The sequence below is a fragment of the Herpailurus yagouaroundi genome, unplaced genomic scaffold, assembly GCF_014898765.1.
Source record: "Herpailurus yagouaroundi ecotype Mexico unplaced genomic scaffold, PumYag 28, whole genome shotgun sequence".
NCBI classification, from domain to species: Eukaryota; Metazoa; Chordata; class Mammalia; order Carnivora; family Felidae; genus Herpailurus; species Herpailurus yagouaroundi.
In genome coordinates, this window is record NW_024412376.1 from 65,878,185 (window position 1) to 65,905,525 (window position 27,341).

At 39.1% G+C, this 27,341-nt stretch overlaps 1 protein-coding gene across 5 annotated transcripts in view; it reads left to right on the top strand.

Annotated features, from left to right (window-relative positions):
- Positions 1-27,341, top strand: part of PRDM5 (PR/SET domain 5) — a 209,377-nt gene that overhangs the window by 158,292 nt on the left and 23,744 nt on the right. For 3 of the 5 annotated variants that reach the window (XM_040474755.1, XM_040474762.1, XM_040474746.1), the window contains one exon: positions 889-974. The exons of 1 other annotated variant lie outside the window; for it this stretch is intronic. In XM_040474755.1, the coding sequence (XP_040330689.1) occupies positions 889-974 (86 nt within the window). Of the gene's footprint in view, positions 1-888; positions 975-21,577; positions 21,672-27,341 lie in introns of all 5 variants that reach the window. One more of the 5 variants, XR_005790181.1, reaches the window with a different exon arrangement.

Below are 27,341 nucleotides of genomic sequence, written 5' to 3' on the forward strand. Positions count from 1 at the left end.
TACTGTTCTCTCTAAATAATTAGGCTTTGACTAGAGGGTAGCTTCAGATTTGTCCTGGAGACTAAATTTTGTCACATTTTGTCATCTCATAGTAAAATTTATTTTAATGTGTTGTGTATGTTCACTTGTTTTTTTAAAAATGGTTTGCCTGTTTTCTAAATAATAACCTCTAGATGGAAGGTACTCAGTAATCTGAGCGAGTATGGATCAGTTATTGAACTACCAGTGGTTCTACTTAACATATTACCAATTTGTGAAATTATTTTGAAACTCATCACCCCCAACTGATATAGAATGTGAAATCTCTTTTTAAAACCAAAGAATCAAGGGGCGCCTGGGTGGCTCAGTTGGTTAAGCTCCGACTTCGGTTCAGGTCATGATCTTGTGGTTTGTGGGTTTGAGCCCCATGTCGGACTCTGTGCTGACAGCTCAGATTCAGATTCTGTGTCCTCCTCTCCCTCTCCTCCCCCTGCTCGTGCTCTGTCTCTCTCAAAAATAAATAAACATTAAAAAAATTTTTTTTAAGCAAAGAATCAGGGCACCTGGGTGGCTCAGTGGGTTAACTGTCTGACTCTGGATTTTGGCTCCAGTTATGATCTCACAGTTCATGAGATTGAGCCCAGCATAAAATCAGGAGATTTAACTCGGGCTCACGTATTAAAAGGAACATGACACAAGCCTGATGTTGGCAAATGTTTAAATACTGAAGTGCTCTGGGCTCAGTCCCTCCGTGCACAAGGGGAAGACACAGTCCATTGCCCTGAACTGCCCACCGTGTGTTGGCTCAGCTGCATGTGGAGCCTCTTTCTGGTAGTGCAGGGCCTACCAAATGGCACAGTGCTTTGCTACCTTACTTTTTTCTGACCTGGAGACTTCCTCTGTTTGCAGGTGAGCGGCCCTATCAATGTCCTTACTGTGAAAAAGGATTCAGTAAAAATGATGGACTGAAGATGCATATTCGTACCCATACCAGGGTAAGATTATATTTCAACTCATTAATACTTAGTATAAAAATCTATACTTGTTTTTATTTTTTAAATTTTTTTAACATTTATTCATTTTTGAGAGACAGAGAGAGACAGAGTGTGAATAGGGAAGGGGCAGAGAGAGAGGGAGACACAGAATCCGAAGCAGGCTCCAGGCTATGAGCGGTCAGCATAGAGTCCGACGTGGGGCTCGAACTCATAAACTGCGAGATCATGACCTGAGCCGAAGTCTAACGCTCAACCAACAGAACCACCCAGGCGCCCCCTATACTTGTTTTTAAAAAGGAAGATATTTAGTGATGCGTGGGTGGCTGAGTCAGTTAAGCCTCCAACTTCAGCTCAGGTCATGATCTCACAGTTTGTGAGTTTGAGCCCCACATCGGGCGGGCTCTGTGCTGACAGCTCAGAGCCTGGAGCCTGCTTCAGATTCTGTGTCTCCCTCTTCCTCTGTCCTTCCCCCACTCTCTGTCTCTCTCTCTCTCTCAAAAAAATTTTTTTTAATTTAAAAAAGTTATTTAACTTTACATAAAAAAATAAAAGTGATGTATCTGAAATTATATGTTTATATTTATGATGGACATTTGGGGATACACTTTTTTTAAAAGAAAAAACAATGAAAGAAACAAAAGTCCAAACTCCAAAAGTTTCCCCATTCTTTGAGTTGTGAATGTGTTTAGGAGGAATAGGAGTTATAATTTGCAAAGTGCTAAATAAATAGATAGCAACATTTTAATACTAAAAAGTATAAAAGATGCTATCTTGCAGAGCATTTGCCAGTAACAGGAACATTCTTGAATTAGAGGCTTGTGTGTAAGTCTGTGACCACTAATTAATACATATGAGCAAGTACATTTGCAAGAAAGATGTTGAAAATAATGTGAGTTATTGGTAGGGGCTGAAAACTGGAAAGGACAACTCACTGCTTCACAGGGTGTGCCTGGTGCTGCCTTCCAATCTTTTCCAAGGGTGCCCTGTGTTCTTTTGCTTGTCAACACCTTTCTCTGGACTGTTCATTCTGTTACACATGGCTTCCCCAAACTCAAGCATCTAAGTCACCTGCCATATTAAAGACCATGAACAGCTCACCCTGTATCCAGCTACATTTCTTAGCTCACTATTCTGTTTAGGGCACAGATAGATACTTTCTATGAACTTTCCACTTGGAAATTTGATGTTTTAAATAATTCTGGATTTTGCTGTACCTGTCTTGTCACTGCATTATTTCTCATAATGTTCTTTTTTGGTCTGGCCTTTTAAGAGTGCTTATGGTTTGTATATAAATGACATATTTTTCCAGCTTTTAAGAACATGCTTAATCCCCTAAGAGCAATTCTAATTTAGGCCTTTCCTGGATTTCACTTTTTACCTTAACTATAAAATAAAAACTTTAGAGAAAACACATAATAATAAAATCCTTTCCAGTATAATAATATTCTAGCCTTCCATTCCAGTTCTGTAGGCCATAAAAGATACCCTCTGAGGTCCTATTAAGAAAATAACTCTTCTTGTCTTTCTGGTGGAGGACACGGGCAGTTTCTCTACTCATTAAAGCAAATCCATAGCGGGTTTCTTGTTCTGGTTTATAACATCATATTTATATTATATGAATATTAGTAATTGGAGTACTTATGGAATATACAATTACTTCGTAAACAATAAAGGATGAGGCAAATATGACTGCTCATAATATGACTTAAATGTGCATAGTCAAAATATTTTTTTTTTTACAGTTAGTACTATTAAAGATATTTAAGTTGTTTTTAGTTCAGTTTAGGAAATTATCTTATATGTGTACAGTTTTTATAGTAGTGTTAATAATGTGTTTTAAAGATGCCGGTATACCAGCAAAGGAATCCTGGTCCCTCTCATCAAAACTAGTGACGTTAACCAATTCTGGGCATTATGGGAACATATTATATTATTCCACATGATGACCCACAATAAACACGATTATACCACAGAAGAGTCTGTTTAAGTCACAGCAGGAAAAAAAAAAGTCTTTTGGGTTCTCTCAAGAAAGTATGATATTTCCAATTCAACTAATCCATTTTTACTTTGTTTTAATATAAAGTTTATTAATGACACTAATAGAAATAATTATAATAAATACAAAGACCACCAATCACATGCCAGGTACTAGTCTGGGCCTTCACATTAATTCATTTAAGAAGCCTCATAACAATTTGTTTATTAAGAGCTCATAACAATTTGTTAGTAAATTTAAAAAAAAATTTAGGGCTTTTTAAGGTAGATATTATTATGATTCCTTTTTAAAAAATAAGAAACTGAGGCACAAGCAAGTAAGTATCAGAGCTGAGATGGGAACGCAAACAGATTGGCTACAGAGACCACCCCCTTACCTACTACACACATTTGCTTTTTATTTACTTAAATATTTTCATTCTACTGACTAGTGTACTTTCCATATATTTTTAAACTAAACAAACTGCAGTAATGACCCCAAACTTAAAAGCCTCATGTTCATTTGAATACTTGAGCCTTGACTCTAGGATCCTGAAACTGCCTCAAGGTGTCCAGGTGCAGGTGGTACCTTTTAGCAGCTCTCAAGCACTAACTGCAGAAAAAGAAAACAAATCCGACCCTTTGATTAAGGGAACACCTGACAGTGCCTCAAACAGAAGCACCCAGGATTTTAGACAGTATTCCCTAAATAGAGTACCCCAAAGAACAGGCTAAATAGATACGAGCCTTTCAGGTTTTGCCTCAAACTCTTCTTTAAATTCTTTTTCGTGCATTATTTGTGTTTTATAACAGGCAGTTTTAGTTTTGAAATTGTATCTCCTAAGCATTAAATAGATACAGATATCCTCTGCATATTAGCACAACTTTCCAAAAGCTAAGATTATCCACTGAGGCAATCTAATTAATATCAAAAACCAAAAGATACTTTTAAAAACAGTTGTAGAGGAGCAAGCTGTGCAAGTTTTTATTTTCCCAGTCTTATTGGGGTTTTATAGGAACAAATGCAAAGATGATATCATTACATTTGGTCCATAACACATTTCAGTTTCAGTTTTGTACTCCCATTACGTTTGGTATTCAGATAGCTCTAATTCCGGGCATTTTTGACTTATTTCAAAAGATAATTTTAATTCCGCTACAACAAAAACTATATTATTCAGCAAGCTACGTCTTTGAGAAGTTTTGGTGAGTCTGCACAAAATGCCATGCCATGCCTGCATCCTCAGATTTACATTCTGTGGTTACTGCATGGATGCCTTTGTGAAGGAACACAAAATCCTTTCACTCGAGTATTGTTTATATGGTCTAGTAAGGGCTGCAAGTGTGGGAGACAGCTTTGCTACAATCCACATTTTACTAAAAGGCTAAACACTCATTGGTCTCCTATGGAGAGGCCACAGCTTAAGTCCAAGACTTAATTTCCTTTTTTGATTTCTTTTTATCCATTTCCTCCAATATATTGTATATTCTCCTTATTTTTGGTTTTCAGCACTTACACTCTATTGTGCTAGATGTATCCATCCTGCTTGTATCTATATTTGTTATTAATAGTTACATTTTGGAAAAATTCTCAGCTATTTTTTTATTATTATTATTTCTTTGGTCCCTTTCTTTCTTTTTCTTAAGGGATGTCAAGTATATATGTTAGATTGTTTGATGTTGTCCCATAGCTCTTGGTAGTTCTCTTCTGTTTTTGTTTTGCTAGGTTTGCTTTTTGCTTTTTGATCACAGATCACAGTGTTTTTCTTCTTGTCTTTGTGTTTCTATTTTCCGTTCAGATATTTTCAGTTCCACTGAATCTTTCCTCTGTTGTCCCCAGTCTGCCTATTGAAGGAGTTCATCTTTTGTTTACTTTTTAATGTTTATTTCTTTTTGAGAGACAGAGAGAGACAGAGCATGAGCGGGAGAGGGGCAAAGAGAGGGAGACACAGAATCTTAAGCAGACTCCAGGCTCTGAGCTGTCAGTACAGAGCCCAGTGCAGGGCTCGAACCCGCAAACCATGAGATCATGACCTGAGCCAAAGTCAGAAGCTTAACCGAGGTGCCCCAAAGGAGTTAATCGTTGATATCATGTTTTTCACTTCTAATATTTCCATTTGGCTTTTAAAAAGTCATTTCCATGTCTCTGTTAAAGTTGCCCATTTGTTTGTACATGTTGTCCACCTTTTCACTGGATTCTTAAAATATTAATTATAGTTATTTTAAATTATTTGATCAGTTCACCATCTGGACCATCTTTGAGTCTTGTTGTGTTGCCTATTCTGTCTGTTGATAATGGGTTTAGGGGGGTTGCTTTTTGTGTGTCACACAAAATTTTGATTCAGTGCCTATTACTGTGTGTAAAAGACTAGTAGAGACCAATGTAAATATTATTTATACCTGGGAATAGGCACACCTCTTTTTCGGACAGATCATTAATGTGAGGGATTGAGCTAATCTAGTCAACAGTTGAACTAATTTTGGGTCTCTTGTTGCTATAGTTACCATAGCTTTTAAGCTCCTCCCATGGTGGGCTGCTGTTTCCATGTTTTTGGTGGATGGTCTGGATGGTCAGGAGTTTTCTGCAGTAATTCTACTCTGCTGACAGACCTTGTATGCCTTTGCCACAGAAGAGGTCACCTTCTCTCCCTGTCTCCCTCTCTTCCTCTCCGCCTTTGCACCTCTACTGGTTGTAATCTGCTGGTGCTTGTTACTCAGCATGAGATGTGAGTGGGGCAGAGGACTCTTGCCTCTCTTCCTCTAGCTTTAGGATGAGGCAGGTGCTATGCACCTGAGCTTCTGAGATAGAGCTTTCTCAGCATTCCTACTCTTACCGAGTGGTGGGCAACTTCTGCTTCTGCCTTAGTTCAGGTCTAGAGCTGCAGTGACCTGGGCACTAGCTACATTGGCTATTTAAAATGTAATTGTAGGGACACCTGGGTGGATCAGTCAGTGGAGCATCCAACTCTTGATTTTGGCTCAGGTCATGATTCCGGGGTTGTGGGATCGAGCCCCATGTCGGGCTCTGCACTGAGTGAGGAGCCTGCTTAAGATTCTCTCTCTCCCTCTGCCCCTCCCCAACTGATGCTTGCTCACTCTCACTGTCTGTTTCTAAAATAAAAAATAAAATGTAATTGCAATTAATTGTAACTACAATGAATTGTAGTTTAATTAAAATTAAAGGTGATTAATAGGACGTGTGGCTTGTGGCTACTCTATTGAACAGCAGAGCTATAAAATAATTCTGTCATTGCAGAAAGTTATTTTTTACAGCACAGGTCTAGAAGGTCTGGTGGCTGAACTTGGACTTGTGTCAATGGAAAGTTTGGGGCATAAGTGAGGTTTCTGCTCCTCTTCCGACAGCAGCAGACCTCTTGTGCACCTCATTGCGGACCTTGGGCAAAAGCAAGTCCAAGAGTACCTCCCCTTTAAGCCAGTGCAGGGTGCAGGGTGTGGGCAAGGTTCCGTTCTTCCCCAGAGACAGAGCCCTTTCCTGAGACCAGGGTGTACCAGGGTTTCCTGCCTCAGTCCCAGCAGCAGATGGCTTTGCCTCCTGACAGAGATAAGATACAAAACATGGCAGAGAAGAGGCATTTGTTTCCTGCATCAGAAGGGACTGTGGCCATGGTGGTGTTGTGCTTATTCCCTGGCGGTGGCCCATCACCACCTTGTAATCATGCAAGGACCAGAACACAGATAAGTCCTGGCCTGCTCCTAATCTTTCTCATGAGCACATGGTGGAGCCAATGGAAAAGAAGCTGTGATTGGTGTGGACTTCTAGGGTACTTGGGTCCCCATGATTCTAATCGGAGCTATCCCCAGAACACACAATGGGCCTTTAAGAACGCTTTAACATTGTACTTGTTTTCTTCCTACTCACTTAGGTGACAGCTGTCACTTCCTCTGTGCTGAGGCAAAGGGGAAGCAGTTCTTATCTTCCACTTCTGTGGCATTTAGTTCACCTGCTTGTCTGGTGACCTAAGCTCACAAAATGTCCCATGACCTTGGGTTCAAAACAATGATGTAGATTATCCAGCTCTTTTTATTTTTCTTGTTAGGGCGGGAGTGATGTTCTTTGTGTTTTTAAACATTTTAAAAGCAATAATTTATCATAGCTGTCTGGGTCTGTTGGGATAACTTCTTGTATGTAATATCTCTAGATTAATTATCTGCCTGGAAGCTGATAAAAGCAGAAAATCTTACACTCCCTTAGTTAACACCTCCATTTAGTTAGGGAAGCATCCCTATTTACAGGCTCATGTGGCATAGACCACTGTGTTAGGTTTGTACAAAGCAGTTCTGTTTCCCAGGCTATGGAGAGGTCAGTCTTCCTCGGGGCAAGGGCTTGGCAGGCCTCCCACAGGGCAGTGCATTGGGAGTCATTTCTCATCACTTGTCCAAGTATCTCTCCTTATCTCCCTTCTCTCCTACCGTTCCTGGACTTTTTCCTCTGCTTGGGTGTTGGAGGAGACCAACTCTTGTGGGGAGCAAGACTTCTTTTGTGTGGGCGTGGGAGGGATTCCTTAATTTGGCTTCAAACCAAGGCTTGTTGAAACAAGCTCAAAAGGAAGTATTCATTTTCCCAGGGGTTTTAGGCTTAGAGATGCTCTAGGCACACTGGCAGACCTCTCCCCTCCTTATCGCTATAGTCCTTTTTCTAAAAGGTCTTCTTGACCACCCTAAACTATATCTGAAGTAGATATCTTTATGTGTAATGTCTCAAGTGCAAGTTAGTACAGTACACTTAGGAACAAAAATCATCTGCAATTATGGACCTTGGGTTTTTATTGTCTTAGACACATAGAGCCAAAACACTCACTGAGATAGGGCACATTCTCATAAATATCCATTTTGTCAACATTAGGTTCAAAAGGAATTATTTTTATAATTATTTACTACTGAAGGTTTCACATCTTACTTCATCATTTGTGATGTTCAACACGGAAAGCACCTGGACAAATTAGAAAGTTATTCCAGAAAGTCTGCCTTTTGAACACCACTTAGAAACCCAATTAGCTTACATAACTTTCAAGATCACAGCTGTCTCTCTAGCCTTGTTTGTGGGAATAGCCAGATTAGTTCTTACAAATATGAAAATGCAAGTAATTGCCAGTGGTTAAAAGTAACAGCAAGTCTTTTATGTTGTTTATATTTTGTTAATTTTCTTCATGAATCTTTCTATCCCAGATCCTCCGGTAGTTCAGGTTTTTTGGTGGGTTTAGCAAACTCATGCACTTTGCACTTTCTTTTGCCACCATGCCGTGAGACCCTGGGTCTCTAAGGCCAGACTGGAGTGGGATGTCTCTGAGTCCATGGGCATCAGGCACTGCTGAATTTATCTGGAGGCTTTGGGGATGGTATACCAATGTAGCTATTTGAAAACTGTATAAAAATATCACCCGAGCACCCAGCTGGTGCATCATGTGGATGCAGCATAAGCTTGATGTTGAAGGAAAAAGAAGAGTTAATTCATTACGGGTGAAGAGGAGGAGTGAGAAGTGGGTACTAAGAGGAGGAAGAGGCAAGAAGAATTTCCCCAGCTACAGGAACATTGTATAGGATTTTTGTAGCCTTGGTTGAGAACAGAAAGGGGTCTTTTAAGGGCAAGAATTGGCTTGCAGTCCTCATGAACACATTATGAGGCATTCACAAAAAACCTAGAGACAGATGCAGAAGCAAATCTGCTGAATCAGGAAGGGGGTGGGTAAGCTCATTCCAGGAAATGCCAGAGAGAGAGAGGGTGGTATTTCAGTTGATCTTTGAGAATTATGGAGGAGGGCATGCTAGGCAGATGTAACCGCAGGGGCAGAGTGAGAGAGATAGTAGCTAAGGATCCTGTAAGGTGGCCTGTCTGCCATGACTAAGTCTGAGGATGCACGTTGAAGTCTGGCTGCAGTGGCAACAGGCTGGGACTGATTTGGTAGGAATCCTGGAAGCATGTTGTTTTGTGTGATGTGTTTTATTTTGAGTAGGGGTGACAGGATCAGCTCTCTATTGAAAAGGCTGCTCTGAAGATACACTCAAAGGTGAATGAAAGGAGGCAGTACTGGAGGCAGGGAGACCCAGTCAGGAGGCATGCTGGAGTCAGCTGTGCTAGACAGGGAGCTCACACTGGGTGGCCATTGGACTTGAAAGTAGGAACATAGGTGAAAGACACCTTTGAAATGGTATTGAAACGGTTTAGACACGTCCTACCTGTAGGTGATGAAGAATAGGGAGGAGTCCCAGATGAACCTGGGGTGCTTGGAAGGGGCACTTCAGAATATGGTGATGTTCCACATGGAGACAGGAAGAGTAGCTAGTAGATTTAGAGATTTAAAGTAGTTTGTTTGTTTGTTTATTTATTTATTTATTTATTTATTTATTTATTTATTTTAGAGAGACCGAGGCCATGTGAACAGGGGAGGGCCAAAGAGAGAGGGAGAGAGAGAATCCCAAGCAGGCTCTGTGCTGTCAGCGAGGGGACTGATGCCAGGCTCAAACTCTCGCAACCATGAGATCATGACCTGAGCCGAAACCAAAAGTCAGATGGTTAACCGACTGAGCCACCCAGGCATCCCTAGAGTAGTTTTATATCTAGAAAAGAGAAAGATTAAAAATAAATTTAATAACATTTTAAAACTTTATTACGGCTTTAGAGAAAACATTGTAATTTGCTTTTATTTTTTATTTTTCGAAATCTCACCAGCTTTTGTGCTTATGGGGACTAAAGGGTATGGCTCATTGCCACTGTTTGAAAACATCTTTAATTTGGTTTTGGAATTAGTAAATCTTTTATTGTTTCTACACATATTTCTTGGAATTTTATATGCCTTGCAAATCATTTAAGATAAATGGCTTTGAGACTATTATATTTTATTTGGCTCAGAAAATACACCTTCATGAAATTAAACATTCTTATTCTATCACACTAAGATAGATTTTCCCTTTGTAAAAGGGAAAATCAGACCATTTGAAAAATAACTTCCCTTTCAGGGACTGACAGCATTTTCTCCCTTTCTTTTTCTCTTTTTCTTTTCTGTGAAAATTATTTTTGATGGTCATCAACCCGTTTGGCCGAGTGCCTCCTTTTTTAATCCTCTGTGCAACTACGCTCATGAGTTAGTCAGCATTCTTAAAATTATTAGCAAAGAAAGTTTTCAGTTCTCTGGTTAGGAATACTTTTCTGGCATATCAAATGATGTTCCTAATTTTAAAATAGGACTTATGGTTCAGGCATTCTAGAACATGATGATTGGTTCCCTGAATTTCCTTAGGATTTGAGAGTAAGAGACAAAAACGTAAAATAAATTGGATTTCATACTTTTGACAAATGTATTGGATAGGTAAATTATCCTATAGGAAAATGGACAAAAGTATTTTGTGGAGTTAAATTCTCTTCCACTGTATTTAGGATTATAAGGGTAGAGTTACATTGATGTGATGGATTGAACTGGTCCCAGGCATTAAGTGTGATTTTTCTGCAGAATTTTTTTAATAGTACTTACATTATCATTGAGTATTTCCATGCCTAACTTGATATTTTGGAACAAAACGAACAAACCTAGAAACATTCATCTAAAATGTAACATGTGTTAGTTAGAATATTGGTGTCGTAATGTTTTCAGTATGGCTGCCATTAGTTTTTTCCCTTCTTGTATGCACATGCTGCTCTTTACATCCACAAGTAGAGTCTACCTTCCCTTCCTTTGAATCTGGCCTGGCTACAGTGACTTGCTTGACCAATCAATAATAGAATACAGCGGAGGTAATATTCTAGAAGCTCAGAGGGTAGGTCATAAGAAACTTTGTAGCTTTTGTTTGTATCTCTTGGACCCATGCTGGGAATATCACACATCATTTGGAGATAGGCACTCCACACAACAGCCAACACGAACTGCCAGTCATGAGAGAAGCCATTTTGGACACCTAGCCTATTTGAACCTTCACATGGCTGCAACCATCTCCTGCAATTACAGGAGAGACTGAGACAGAGAACTGATGTCTTTGTTAACAGCCCACAAACCATGTCAGTCCCCATTCAGCCCACAAACCCAGCCCACACAACTATGTCAGTACACATTGAATCCACAGATCCAGTCCACAAATAACTACTTATTTTAGGTCACTAGGTTTGGAGATGGCTTATTACACAGTGGTAGGTAAATAGAACAAGTGGTAAATATTGTCCAATGCTGAATACGTACGATTTTAATTTTATGATACACTTATGCATTTTAAAGTGGTTGACATTTCTGGACAAAGTACTAAAGTAAGCACTTACAGTATGTTCCTTAACAGAATTAGCTATTGGATCGTGATATCATTAGCAATGAAGCTATATTTTGTAATTGGGAAAATATAATTAAAAAAATTTTTTTAACGTTTATTCATTTTTGAGAGAAAAAGAGTGAGTAGGGGAGGGGCAGAGAGATAGGTAGACACAGAATCCAAAGCAGGCTCCAGAGATCATGAGGAGATCAACCATGAGATCATGACCTGAGCTGAAGTCAGATGCTCAATCTACTGAGCCACCCAGGTGCCCCCTGGAAAATATGATTTTAAAAATATAGTTTAGGGGCACCTGGGTGGCTCAGTAGAGGTTAAGTGACAGACTCTTGGTTTCAGCTCGGGTCATGATCTCAGAGTTTCGTGAATTAGAACCCTGTGTCAGCCTCTGTGCTGGGCATGGAGCCTGCTTGGGATTCTCTCCCTTCCTCTTTCTCTCTGCCCCTCCCCCACTTGCACCGTCTCTGTCTCTCTCAAAATAAATAAACTTTAAAAAATACATATGTTGAGAATGCAATCTGGTGCAGCCACTCTGGAAGACAGTATGGAGGTTCCTCAAAAAACTAAAAATAGAACTACCCTACGACCCAGCAATTGCACTACTAGGCATTTATCCAAGGGATACAGGCGTGCTGTTTCGAAGGGACACATGTACCCCCATGTTTATAGCAGCACTATCAACAATATCCAAAGTATGGAAAGAGCCCAAATGTCCATTGATGGATGAATGGATAAAGAAGATGTGGTATATATACACAATGGAGTATTACTCGGCAATCAAAAGGAATGAAATCTTGCCACTTGCAACTATGTGGATGGAACTGGAGGGTATTATGCTAAGCGAAATTAGTCAGTCAGAGAAAGACAAATATCATATGACTTCACTCATATGAGGACTTTAAGAGACAAAACAGATGAACATAAGGGAAGGGAAACAAAACTCATACAAAAATAGGGAGGGGGACAAAACAGAAGAGACTCATAAATATGGAGAACAAACTGAGGGTTACAAGAGGGGTTGTGGGAGGGGGATGGCCTGAATGGGTAAGAGGCACTAAGGAATCTACTCCTGAAATCATTGTTGTACTATATGCTAATTTGAATGTAAATTAAAAAAAAATAAAAATCTATAAAAATAAATAAATAAATAAATAAATAATACATATGTAGTTTAACAAATAGTACAGACAATTGTTTGTAAAGGCATTTGCTGTTCTAAAAAGGATTTGAGAGACCCAGAAATGTGTGAACTTTAAAGGCTCTCATGATACTTATATACAATTTAATTCACGAATTCAAAGTCTAATGGCACATCTGCTTATGTAATACTAAAAATTGTATAAATTGGCTAAACGAAGGGCTTTCTTTTAAATAGTAGCCTGTAGGGGTGCCTGGGTGGCTTAGTTGGTTAAGCGTCTGACTTTGGCTCAGGTCATGATCTCATGGTCCATGAGTTCGAGCCCCGCGTTGGGCTCTGTGCTGACAGCTCAGAGCCTGGAGCCTGCTTCGGATTCTGTGTCTCCCTCTCTCTCTGACCCTCCCCTGTTCATGCTCTGTCTCTCTGTTCTCAAAAATAAAAATAAACATTAAAAAAATTTTAAATAGTAGGCTTTATAATTGGTGTGATATTGGGATGGCTGAAGTGAACAGGCTCATCACCATCATAACATTTTCTTTTCAGTAATTTTTAGAAAGTTAAATGACAACCAAAGAGTCTGAAACTGGGTTTTCTGGCAGTATTTAGATCAGGAATGCTACCTGTTTGGGGGCCTCTGGTGTGTAATTCTTGCCTTTGGGGATGGTGGTCTGGCAAACACAATTATGGGTGGTCTCTGCTCAAATGTAATGATCATGAAAAGACAGGTTAGTTGGGATGTCCATTGGTTAGGACTTTCCTCCTGATTAGGACACTTTCTGATTGAAGCTGTTTGAAATACACAAACCTCTCTTTTTGAATTTAACAAACTTACTGTCACAATTTGTTTATATCTTTCTCTTATTTAGACCTTGACTTCCGTGTGGACAGAAATATTACAGCTCCTTTTTCTCAGCATCTGTGTGCCTGGCTCCTAGTGGTTATCAGACCACTGATTTGAATGAATGAAGTAAAATTATATCAGAAGTGAAGTATTTCAAATTTATCAACAAATATATAGCTAGATAAGGTATATGAATTCACTCATTCTTCATTTCTTCAAACAAACATTTGTTTAAGGAGTACAGCGTGCTACAAACTGAGAATACAGCAATAAACAGATCAGACATTATCCTCACCCTCAGTGAGTTTGGAGTCTGGTTATGATAATAAGTGTAATTCTTGCTTAATCAACAATTCCTTCTCATACTCAAAAGGTATGAGAAGACAAGAGCATGTGCATTTAGCAGATATCTGTCATGTGCCCACTATGTGCCAGAAACCATAGTGTTACAGGCCCTGCCTTGTGTCCATTAGGAAAGGCGAACAATCAGGACGTTATTTTAAGTCATAAAAAATAACAAGGGTGCAAAGTGATGGAGTGGGGAAGTGCTGGATCCCAAGCCAAGTCCTGAAGTGCCTTTGTCATGACCCTCTCCTGTGTCACAGTGGTACTTCTTTGGAATGTTGGTGTCTCCTATTAACGTCTGCATGTCTGTGTTTCCCTAGGTTACAATGAATGGGAGGCAGTTCTTTCTTTCTAGGCAACAATAGGTGATTATCCCCCTGTTGCTCTGTGCTTAATGTACCATGTTGACATATACCTCACTGCCCTCTTGGGACTTTCTTATTATCAGTCTCTAGAGACTTTATTCTCAGAGGAAAGAAAGAGGGAAGCTAGAAGTCTGTGGTCCTCTGATGGAGCCATACTGCTCTGTTTAGCTGTCCTGACAGATGAAGTTCAGGTGGGCCATGCACCTTGGGCTACAGCATAGACCATGTAAAATTCTTCAAGCTTCAGCCTTATCTCCCGCTGCTTGTTGCTCATTTGAGACAGCATTGGGATGGAGATGAATGAGAACAATTATGCTCTCATTTAACGTTATTAGGGAAAGCATCAAAACCCATCTCATTTGTAGAAAAGGTTGCAGATTATTTGCAAAGTTTAGTACTTTGTTAATAATGGGAAATCAATTTACACAGATATATCACTGTTCCAAGGAATTGAGGTTGTGACCATGGATGTAAACGTTATCTCTCTTAGATTCCAGGATATAGGAGAACTTATTTCTTCTGCAAATGTTTTTTTATGCATACCTTGTGCCAGAGTTGTGCTAGGTACTAGGGATACATGGTTGAATCTCTAGTACAAGGTGCCTGGGAGTTTCAGGTAATTTTATGTGGTGGCTCCTGGAGCATACAGAGGGTATAATAATAAATAATAATGATAGAAAGAAGGCTTACAGAGTAAGTAGAGGACAGATGATGCGGGCAGTTGAGACGCCCTCAACATTGAAAGGTCAGTAGTCTCAGAATTTTGGCTTTGTCAGACACTGCTGAATACTTTGTTTCTAGCTGCTTAGTGGCCAGAACCAGCCCCACTCTAATTACCAAATTACTTTGTTCTTAAATCTTAGAGATTTCTTTGTTCTCCGATTCAGTGATACCTCAGACTCAACTGAGCTTGCCGAAGTTTTGATTATTCTGTCCTGGGAGCTTTGGGTAGGGATAAGGTAGCGTTTCAGGAAAATACTCCCAGGCTCACCATCCCTGGAGAAACAGTAAATCCTTTCCTAGAGACTTTTTCCTAGTATCCATTTGGTCTCCCTTCTTTTTTCCACTGCTCTACAGCAAGGAATAAGGTATCTGTGCCTAAAATCAAAAGGCCATATTTCCCATCCTCCTTCCAGACCTGGCAGGAGAGCTCTTTTCAGCATTTAAATGAGCAACTCTTTCCTTCCCCAATAGGGTACATGAGACAGATATCATGCAAGTGACTTTTTTGTTATCTGTCACGTAACCTTCAGTCGGACTATTCCCACAGCTGGGATATTTTAACTGAGGTATTGGAGAAGGTTTGAGCTTATGAGTAATGTAAAATTCAGACAGATTTTCCTTTGAAGGGATTACTTATGAAGTATTTGGTTAGCTGATTGATATTACTGTTATCCTGAATGATGGGAATAAAACCGGATCCCTGTGTCCTAAGTTGCGAATACTGGGGATGACATATGGCTTTTCTTGATCATCTCACATAAAGCCCTCAACATTAAAAACAAAAGAATTTATCATAGAGGTTTCTGTGACAGTTTCTATTTAACTTTGCTTACCAACGACTTTAAATATTTGTTGCATATATAGAGAACTCCTGATTAAAGAAACTTTTTTTGACCAATGTGGTGTGTTTCTAATTGCAACTTTTTAAGACTTAGGAAAGCATGTGTTTAGTTTCAGTTGGCCAGCTAACTTTTGCTGAGTTAGCGTCTGTCTTATGTGCTGTGTATTCAAGGAAGAGTTAAGGAAAAGTTCTAGTCTTTAAAGATTCTGAATGGAGCATCTGGAGGAGATAATCAGAGCATGGCAGGGACCATGATAGAAGTATCCCAAGGGTGCTGTGAACCCACATAGGAGGGGTACCTGCCTCACTATAGGAGAAGAGTGCAGGCAGAGAAGGTGTCAGGAAAAACATGGGAGTTTAGTCTGAGGGAGTAGAAAGCTCATTCATGAAGTCTCCATGGAATGAAGAGAAAATGATTGAGTAGCAGAACATCCTCCAAAAGAAAACTGAGGAAAAGCAGTCAAAGAAGCTGAAGGAGAACCCGGAGAAAAGAGGTGGCATCAAAGCCAAAGGAGAGGAATTTGTAGTATTACGTAGAAAAACCATATGTGCAGTCTTCCTCGGAATTGTGTGATCTCCACAAGCATATCACAGGTTCTGAAAAGTTCAGCACTAAAGACATCTCTTATAGTTTGTTTGACCTAGCGTTTGCCATGGTAATTTGAGCAGAGTTAGTGAGTGAGCGAGTGAGTGAGTGAGTGAGTGAGTGAGTGAGTGAGTGAGTGAATGAGTGGAGACATGTGTGTATATGTTCTACTACATCTCCCTGGGACTAGCATTCTACAAAACAATTTAAGAAACACTGGTCTTGGGGCACCTGAGTGGCTCAGTCAGTTAGGCGTCCAACTTTGACTGAGGTCATGATCTCACAGTTCATTAGTTCGAGTCCCGTGTGGGGGCTCTGTGCTGACAGCTCAGAGCCTAGAGCCTGCTTCAGATTCTGTGTTTTCCTCTCTCTCTACCTCCCTCCTGCTCGCACTCTGTCTCTCAAAAATAAATAAACGTTAATTTTTTTTAAAAGAAACACTGGTATACTCTATCCCATGTATGACTGCCACAGTAATACTTATGACTCAGATTTTATCATGTGTCTCAGTCACTAAAGAAAACAAAATAAACAGAAGCAACCCCAGGGTGGCTCTCACTGACGCCCAGATAGTGTAGCCAGAGGTGCCCTGTGTCCTACTGGTCATACCACTTGCCACTCCACCGTCCAGCCCTTCTCTTCTCGAGAACACAGATACATCCTGGGCTTTGGCCAGTCTGGACCATGGGTCTTTCTCCCAAATTCACTGTGTTTTTATGCATCTGCTTCAGTATTTCTTGATGGTACAAATAAAATAATCCTTGTGTTCTGGCCTCTTTTATCTTCTCCCCACTCTAACTTTTCCCTGAGGAGATCTTAGGTCTTCTTAAAGCTCCTGGTCAGGTGTCACTTTCTGTTTTTTGTGGTTTTTTTAAATGTTTATTTATTTTTGAGAGAGAGAGAAAGAGGGGAGGGGGGGCAGAGAGAGAGGGAGACAGAATCTGAAGCAAGCTCCAGGCTCCAAGCTGTCAGCACAGAGCCCAATGGAGGGCTGGAACTCATGAACCACAAGATCATGACCTGAGCTGAAGTTGGACTGAAGTCGGACGCTTCACTAACTGAACCATCTAAGCGTCCCAGGCATCACTTTCTATCCAGGCTTCGCAGCCACTTTTGCCACGGACATATCTGACTGATGGCATTATTTATACTATATTCATTCATTCTTTTCAGTTGTATATTACAGTTTTCCTTTTCTCTGTCTTTTCCTTAGAGCTTATTTCATTTGTTCATTCAATCATTCAGCAATATAATTTTATGTCTTATAATGTCATACATAAGCCTACTAGTATTTATATATCTTTTCTGTAAAAATGGACTTCCTAAATAGATCTTCACTGATATTGAAAGGACACAATTTCTTTTTTTTTTTTTTTAATTTTTTTCAACGTTTTTTATTTATTTTTGGGACAGAGAGAGACAGAGCATGAACAGGGGAGGGGCAGAGAGAGAGGGAGACACAGAATCGGAAACAGGCTCCAGGCTCTGAGCCATCAGCCCAGAGCCCGACACGGGGCTCGAACCCACGGACCGCGAGATCGTGACCTGGCTGAAGTCGGACGCTTAACCGACTGCGCCACCCAGGCGCCCCGAAAGGTCACAATTTCTAAGACTTGTTCTCAGCCATCAGGAGTTTTCTGCATACCCAGAGGGGAGACAGACAACTTACATTAATAAAATGCATACTGTTTCAGAGAGAGGATCAGTGTGTGACAGGAACATTGGAACGTGGAAAATATAACAGCTAACTTTACCCGAGGGAGACCAGGTAGAGTTCACTGAAGAAGTTTGAATTGGGTCAGAAAGCATAGGTATGAGCTTTCTAGGGAAAAAAGCAGAATTGGGGGCAGGGCATGCCAAATCAACTGAGCACTGTGTGCCAAGTTATGAAGTTGTGCTTTGTGAGTTGGCAAGAAGCTTTGTGAGTTGGGTAGAGCCCGCAGTGTGTGTTGGAGAGAACTGCAGCATAAGGTGGGGGACGAGGCAAGTTCCACAAGACCACATGGAGATTTCTGTGCTGGGACAAGAAGATATGATTGATTGATGCTGTGGGTAGTAATGAGTCAACACAGACTTTTGTTTCCCAGCGAGGGAATGAAGGAAGAAGATAAGCAAGGATCCTAGGTGCTTTCTGCTTAGAAATGCACAACTGTGATGTAAAGACAAGGGTTCATTCCAAGCAATTCTATACCCTAAACTAACATTTTTTACATCTTTTATATCATTTTTTTTTTATATTACAAAAACTGTCTTTCAGGTTAAGACTAATGAAATTATACCTCAATTGCTAAGGCTGTAGCTATTACTATTACTACTGTGAGGACAAAATTTAGGACACAACTGTCTCTTCATTTCCCATGGTATTCTCAGTGGAAACTTGATGTACTGTCTTGGGGTTGTTGTATCCAATTGAACCCGTTCCTGTAAGAGATGGGGCAGAGTGGTATCAGAACCTGAACGTGCTGTATCCACAAAGAGTCTATGTTCAGCAGTTTGAAGATTTAGCTAAAATAAAACTCTATAAATATTTAGCATTTAAGCTAAATGATGATTGCTGCTTCGCTACCACTGTATTATCTTTAGACCTTAATAATATACTTCGGGATTTAAAGAAAAGTACATGCTGTGTGAAATGTATAAAGAGAATTTTTCTTTGTTTTTAAGATAGGCAATATACAATTAATTTTTAAAAGAAATGGGACCATTATTCTTAGAAAAGTAATAACATTTTTCCATACTATTTGCTCTCTGAAACAGGATTTTATATTCATCTTGCATTCTATTCAGGGACTTTAATTACTAAAGTATCATAGGAATCTTGAAATAAAGGACTATCTATTTATATGAAGGTTCCATTAATGGATTTCAAGAACATTGCTATATTGAGGCTCATACATAATTCCCTTTCTTCATAAAATCACCCCAATTATATTTTAATAATTTGTGTATCTTTTTCAATTTTGAATTACATTATTTATGTGCATATTTTGATAATACACGGAAGAAAGCAAGTGAATATAATATATAAAATACCCTTATTGAATTATTATTATGATAAGCCAAGCATTATGATAAGCAAAATCTTATGACATAGGGGTAAAATCTCATGTTACAAATGAGAGAAGTAAGGTTTAGAGAGGTTAAGTAGCTTGTCCAGTCATACGACTAGTGGGCAGCACAGAGATTGGAAATTAGATATCTTTATCACTACAGTCTTTATTCTTTATTATGACTATACAGTCATCGAGATGTTTTAAAGGTTTACCTTCCATATTATATGAACCAGTCTTTTACAAATACTCTAAGAAAACTGGTGCTGATTTTTTATTCAGTTCAAAAACAACTTGTTGCTGCTATAGTACCTTTTAAATCCACTGCACTCCCCCGTCCCACATTTCAGGGTCTCCAGTATCCATGCTATAAAGTGTCTCTTGCTGGAGAATGTCCCAAGATGGCTGTCACAAAGACACCCCTCATCAAAAATTATTCAACAGTACCAGTATGACCTCTACAGGCATTTTCCCTTCACTTGCACTTCTTAAGCTATTTTTGGTAAAATATTATTAATATTTTGAAAACCGTCAAGGAGGGCTATTTCATGTCCCTTGTAATCCATTTTAATAAGTGCAATTCCAATGTGGTGAAATTTAGTCCTCATACTTTATGTAAATTCCTCATTTGCAGTTTCTCTGCATTATTGGAAATTAAAACAGCATTTTCAATGTAAGAACCTTTCAAATCTTTGAAGATCTATTTTAGGTATAATATTTTAGGCTATTTTAGGTAGGCTATTTTAGGTAGGCTATTTTTCCAGAAAGATACATCTAGGCCAGTAATGACTCCTAGTAGGCCACACAGAAAGTTGATATCAAGCCCAGTAGTCAGATTGACTGAATAATGGTTTTGATGGAGCTATTGGGCCTCTTAGCCATACTGCCTTCATCTTAAGGAGGTCATGAATGTTTTTTAAATGCTTTGATTTCAGTAACTCTAGATATTAGAGTGAAATGTATTCTTAAATTCATGAAGGAAGCAAAGGGCCTATAGGATCAAGGTCATTTATTTTGGTTTCAGTTTAAATTATAGTTATGGATATACCTTTTTTTTTCTCCATAAAAGAGGCTTTATTCTTTGGTTTCTTTATTTTTCACTATAATATATGAGGCAGTTAGTGGTTCTAAGAACATGAATATCATTACAATTTGACTGACCCAAAAATCTGCTCTCCCTAAGAAACATTAAGGCTCTGACTCTCTCTTCACTCAGTGCTTAAGACTAAATCCTTATTCCCTGCATCAGTCGTGATTCAGTGGAGAGAAGATTGCCTCCTTCTGGGGTCCTATAGTCATAGCTGCTAGGGAGGCTTTTGTCCCACTGCCCCTGAAGAATATTTAAACTTATATTCCTGCTGCTTATAAAATCCAATTTTCCTTCAGTTCTCATCTCAACTTCAGTTCTCAATTGTAAATTATCTTTTTGGGGGTCACAGACTTGGGTATTTTCCAGTGAAATCATATTTGTTGCATATATTCTCTATTTAATAGTTTGTCTACTCATTGTAGGAAATCTGTAATGCAGCTATTATCCTTCCTTATGACTTTAGTTCTTTCCAGAGAGTATTTAAGTATGAATATTAAAAGTTTAATACCATCGGTCAAATGCCACACAAGGCAGAATACTCATGTGGGCTGGGTATTGTTGTTGAGAAAGTGAAAGATAAGAGTTTCTACAAAAGAAATGAGTATAGCAAGTTCTATGATATCATGTGCTTACAAAACAAAAACAGAATTCAATTAAAGAACAAACCAATTGGTCTCTTTTTTTAAGTTTCTTTATTTTGAGAGAGAGTGCTCATGGCAGAGGGGCAGAGAGAGAGGGAAAGATAGAGAATCCCAAGCAGTCTCCCAAGCACTGTCAGCACAAAGCCCAGCGTGGGACTCGATCTCACAAACCCATGAGATCATGACCTGAGCCAAAACCAAGAGTCAGAGGCTTAACTGACTGAAACACCCAGGCACCCCAGGTCTTTTTATTTTTATGAATATTTGGATAGTACTAGTGTAACTAAGTGTTCTCTGAAGTTATCATTGCATGGAGTCAGAATCAGAATATATAACTAATTTATAATTTATTTGTAAAAAATATGTAAAATAAGTATATAAATGTATATCTAGTGTTTATAATTTTATAAATATACAAAAATATAGACTTTTTAACTTTATAAATACACATATACAATATAAATATATTTGGTATTTTTTTCAACTTAGTTTCCTATATCATTATATGATCAAGATAGAAATAATAGGATAGAAATAATAGGAACCAAAATTGACAGCAGTTTCTCAATGAATTTTAGTCATGAAATGTTATTTATTTGTACTTTATTTTTAAAATTTTTTTTGTACTTTAAAGACCTATCAAACACATACCTTGTTTTTCTAAAGTTTTTCTTTGCTTCGTAACTCTGTGCTTTACAGTGATTATGATGGTGCTGATTGCTTGTGATTTTTTGTTGCTAGATTGTAACAGATGCCTAGGGCAGATTACTGAATTGAGATTTGGTGTTCTGGAAATCATGAGGAAGAAGAAATGGGCAACAGACGCAGGAGGCTGGTAATCATACCTGAAGCCCCTCACTCCAGGGTTAGTGGTTGGGCTAGGGTAAAGCTGTGAGTGACAGAAGCCACTCATCCAAGGGCTAATTCTTACCGTGGCAGAAAACGGATGGTCTGAGTTCTTCAGTGGTGCTTTCAGAGTGTAAAGTGCTTTCCGCTTTAGTAAAAAGTGACAGACACTTGAAAATCTCCTTGAGCAGCTTTAGGTCTACCCTTGAGATTCTCTGACTGCCTAGCTGCCCAGGCCTAAAGCCCTAAAGCCCTAAAGCCCTAAAGCCTGGGCTTGTTCCAGGTCTCAAACATCCCAGAGCATTCGTGCCAGATACCGGCTGGATCCCAGTGCCAAATCTCAGCACATCAGTAGGGACAGTTCTGGTGGCTTTCCTAGGACTGGTCTCAATATGTGTCACACTGAATTAATTTGAATTAATTCTGTTAAACTCAAGCCTTTGTCATTATCACATCCACTGTGTCTATATGTGTACATATCATGTATGTAAATATATACATACACCTCCCTTATATATGTGGCTTGCCATTTCAGCAACTCCTATTCAGTGAATGAATGTATTTGGTTCACTCTTCCAGTATAAGTTAAAATCAACATTTTGCCAGAATGTGATGTACATGACTGCTTTCAGTCTATTATATATATTTGGCTTGGTAGAGGCAACAGAAGTGAAGGAACAAAAATTAACATGTGTTTCTAGACATGTAAGCAGTATACCAAGCAGTTGCCAAAAAAATGACATTCCATCTACAATATAGTCTTTAACATGCGGGACAGTTTAGCACCAAGTAATATATGACTCAATGGCTAAATTTTGAATTTTTAAAATATTAAATTCTGTTTATATTTCCCCATTGGCAGGACATGAGTGAGTTCTCCAACATCTGTCCTGTTAAGAGCTGTTGCGGGTGCTACGGCTGCCGCATGCCAAATGTCTGTTCCTTTTCATGCAATACTGAGTTTACAGCCCCAGAGACCTGCCTTGTCGCCCATCCACACCCTCGGCTTTGTGTCTTGAGATGACCAATGTGTGCTCTTTCCCCCCCTGTCTGGACAGCGGTCCTTGGAGATTAGTTCTGTACTTTATTTGATAGGAAAGAAGTACACTCACTGAACTCTCTCTGAGAATTTGGGCCTCATTGCGGCTTCATTCCTTGGTGTGCAGAGTAAGAATTCTGTTAGCTGAATCTTCCACCAAATGTATTACTTACATTGATTTGATTTGGAGAATATCTGGCTACTAGGAGAAAAACTATTGCCCCTGCAGGTGTAAAAAGAGAAAACAAATCTCTAAGAGATTGCACTAGCAATTCTTTTCCAGCGTGTTAGCATACTCTGAAGGGATGGTACATGTAAATCGAGGAACAAATGTGAAGAAGGAAAACATTAAATAAGATCATCCCAGTATGCAAAGAAATGGTTCAGAATTGAGGTCTGCAATTCTATTAGACTTGCTGTGTCTTGGAAAATAGGAACCACAAGGAAATTCCCTCAATTCAAAGTCTTTTCTTTTACTTAATGTATTTGGAGAGAATGAGTTGAATGATTTCTGAGTCGCTCTGATAGCTCATAAGTAGCTCTCTGCAAATGTTCTTCCTTTAAGCAAAACAACAAAACAATAATCACCTTTTTGAGTCAAAAAGCATTTTGCTTGGCCCAAGCAAAACCTTGGCACTTCACCCTGAAGTATTACTCTTCTTACCCCTCAGCCATTCTTCATCCTTCGTCCTTCATCCTCCAGCATCTTAACTTAATGCCAGCAAGGACAGGAAGCTGCTCTTTTCAGCAGTGACAGTCACTGCTTGTCCTGAGGAGCTGAGTCCATCCTTCTAGGGAGGCAGAAGACTCTGTTTGTACCTAGGGTGAGAGAGCGGGAGAGAGGGCAAGGAGTAGTATAGGCAGGCCTTGTGTTTAGCATATTGTGCTATCAGGTGACAGCTGAGTGACTTTATACAGATGATGCCTGTAGTTCCCTAGATGGTGTGTAAATGGGACATTACAACAGGCTGGTATTCCCCAATTCAGGTGGCCTGTTTAACATAGACGCCAACTTGGCATCACCTTGCTCTTTGCCCACAGTGAGGAGATTCCTGGGATGTGGGACTTTAAGGCCTGAAACTGGGCTAGTCCCAGGTAAATGGGGACAGTTGGTCATACTAGTCATAGTTCTTAAAATAAATTAATGAGAAGTCTCTTCTCAAGGAACATACTGAACCCCAAACAATCAGAAGCTAGTGAATGAAGTCACCATTATGTAAAAAGAAAAAGAAAAGGCAAAATCTGATTTGTTACTGATTGCTGCTGATGACATTAGGTCATTTTATTTTGGGGGGAGGAATGGTATTTTGCACATGGTAGGAAGTATTTATCAGCCTGCTGTGTAGTGCCACCAGAGATTACAAAAAGTTTTCACAAAAACTCATCCATTTGCAAAAGAAGATTGAGCTCAAATTTACTTGCAGAACAAAACAGTTCAGATGAAAAGGGTAAAGAGTGAAGATGCTAACTTTATGAATAAAAATAATGTTCTGCTGTTGCTTTTGGGGTAAAAATGTTTATGGATATTCAAATTTGGAAAACAAAACTTTTCTCACTTATTCCAATAATGCTGTTGTGTTCTTTTCCCTTTCTTTCTTTCCTTCTTTCTTTCTTTCTTTCTTTCTTTCTTTCTTTCTTTCTTTCTTTCCCTTCTTCCTTCCTTCCTTCCTTCCTTCCTTCCTTCCTTCCTTCCTTCCTTTTCTCTCTCTTTCTTTCTTTCCTTCTTTCCTTCAATTTTTAAGCTAACTTTTTGTGAAAACATTGTATGACTTGAGCGCATTCAAATCTAGCAAGGTCTCTGCCAGGACAACTGTGGAATCCTCACCTGTGCAAATAGACAGGCTGGTTTTTTCAGCATTTTTGAGGTTTGAAGGGGGCAGGTCTATGCTACTAGCTTGTTGCCATCTGTGGAGTCTGTTGAGTCAGAGATGTAATTTATATTGATGATATGATTTCCTCTGACTTCTGCCTGTGCCTTGATGGTTGTGTTTCACTTGTTGACATGAACTTGGCTAAAATGAATGCTCTGTTGGCCATGGGCGAATTAGTTGCATGTGTGATAGCACCTTTCTGCTTATTATTTTCAAAGTTATGTAATGGGATAAGTATGTTATTTCTTCAGAATTAGATATCCCTTTTCTAAGGCTTTGCATTTACATAATTCCTTTCTCCTACAGACCTCTGAATAAACCTTATAGTTTTATTCAAAGATGGATTACACTTGCCACCATCACATATGTCAGAAAGCATGCTTGTTATTTTTGGAAGTAGGCAAGTTGAATTAAATCAGTTCTCTGTGGATTGATTGAATCTGCTTCTTAAATGCATTGTGTTCTCATTTCATATTATTCTTTGTAATGTGTGCCACTGTATTATGACCCCTAAATTGACAGGTATATTGGTATTTGCTGCATATTGTATTTCATATTGTGTAGCCACACAAACTGAAGGTTGATGGACAAGTAAATCTCAACTCCATCTACTCCATCTACCCTGTCTTTTTTTCAAATTCGTTGGATTCTTCTTGAGGATAAGGACCATGTCTCAAACCTCATGTCTTCCACAAGGTGTCTGGCTCAATACACAATGGAGACTTTTGCTGATGAATTTACCCTTAATTACGCCATCGTCTAATCATGGGGATTATCTTGACTGCTGTCAGATCACTTGTAAATAGAACTTGAAACATTGAAATTAACTGATAAGTAAGCTTGACTAATTCACATATAGAAAAGTACCTTTTTAGAGGAAGTAGTTAATATTTTTCTTCCTAAGTTTGTTTTTGGTGGTGTATTACCGTGTCTTGAACTAATTTTTGCAGAAATATTCCTTAGGTAGATAAAACAACTTAGAACATGCACAAAAATTGAGGCTGCTTTAAACTTACAAGACCTACTTTGATTTTCATTAGCAAATTTTTAGTATACAACAAACAGAAATGTTGAAGACAGTATGTGACAAAAGAATAAGTCAGTCACATTACTGTTCTGTGTTCTCACAGCTCCAGCAGTTTGTTTCCATGATTGGCCTCATTTCTGATTGTTAAGTGAAACTCAATATTTTTGACACTATCTATATCTGTATCTATATCTATCTTTATGTATATATGTATACATACATTTATCTTTTCCATATATCCTTTATATTTTTTATCATATTTATTTTCCTTCTACTCCCTTCTACTTTTTTCCCTTATATTTCCTCATATTTTTGTTACAATTTGAATTTCTGTTTCAAAGTTTGATTTATAATCTTGTAAGTTGGTGAGAATCACTTTTTCCTTATTATGAAAAAATGTCCTCTTTATACGATTAGTCTTCTTTTGTAAGATTTTTGAGGAAAAAAGTCTAAACAATTTGTCATTATGCAGGCAAAGAAGTAGTTTCCCTTTTGATAATTTAAATAATAACGCACTTTCACTTAACCAGCATTCCTTTTCTTTCAAGGATTACAAAGAACATTCTTTACAATGCACAACTCTCACATTGTTCTCAGAATTCTTATCAGCAAATATATTTTCAGCTCCTTTCTTTTACTTAAAAAAAATTTTTTAATGTTTATTTTTGAGAAAGACAGAGACAGAGCATGAGTGGGGGAGGGGCAGACAGAGAGGGAGACACAGAATCTGAAGCAGGCTGCAGGCTCTGAGCTGTCAGCACAGATCCTGAGGTGGGACTCGAACCCATGAGATCATGACCTGAGCCGAAGTCAGACGCTTAACCGACTGAACCACCCAGGCGCCCCTATTTTCAGCTCCTTTCTAACTTTCTTCATATGTATAGGAAAAATGCTGCTGTCCAAAAGAACACTCAATCCATTTTTAGAGCTGAGGCTCTTAGACTGGGATGTTATGTACCTTGTCATTTTTAATAGCCAGCCACTGACTCTTAGTTTTTGACTTATTGTTGTAGCATTATGCTTCAATCTGCTAGAAGTATTCTCTGTCACTAGCATAGGGTCGGTGGAATATGGTGCAATGATTGGGAAGGTAAAGACAGTAGAATACTTCCATTCCTTAGTAATCAGAAGCCCCACTGAAAGGACCTTAAATGATAAAGATATTCATTAAGTCACATAACAAGAATTCAGAGGTAGGGATGTCTCCTGGTTGGTCAATGCAATGGCTCCACAAGGTCTTCAGTGGCTCCTCTGAGTGGTTCCTCTCATCTCTCTTGCTTTCCTCGGTCAACTCCTCACATGCTACCACAACTCCTTACATGCTGCCTGCAGCAACCCAGGCATCACCTCTGTACACGTCGGCCTTGACAGTCAGGAAAAGCCTTTCTCGGAATTCCCCACAGACCTTACTCTGCTTAATAACCACAGTCATGTGACATGTGACATCTAAACCCATCACTGAAAAGGAAGTGGAATTGCCATGATTGGCTTAGCCCAGTGGTTCTCAAATGTGTGTCCATGTTAGAATCACCTACAGTCTTTTAAAAATGCCAAATCTCAGGCCTCACCCCAGAGCAATGAAATCACACTCTCTGGGGGTTGGGTCACAGGCATCAGCATTTTTTGAAGCTGCCAGGTGATTCCGTGTGCAGGCAGCTTAGCCTAATCAACAGTCTGTCTCTTGGCTGGACCAGGTAGTCTCCTCTTCCACTGTGTTTGACC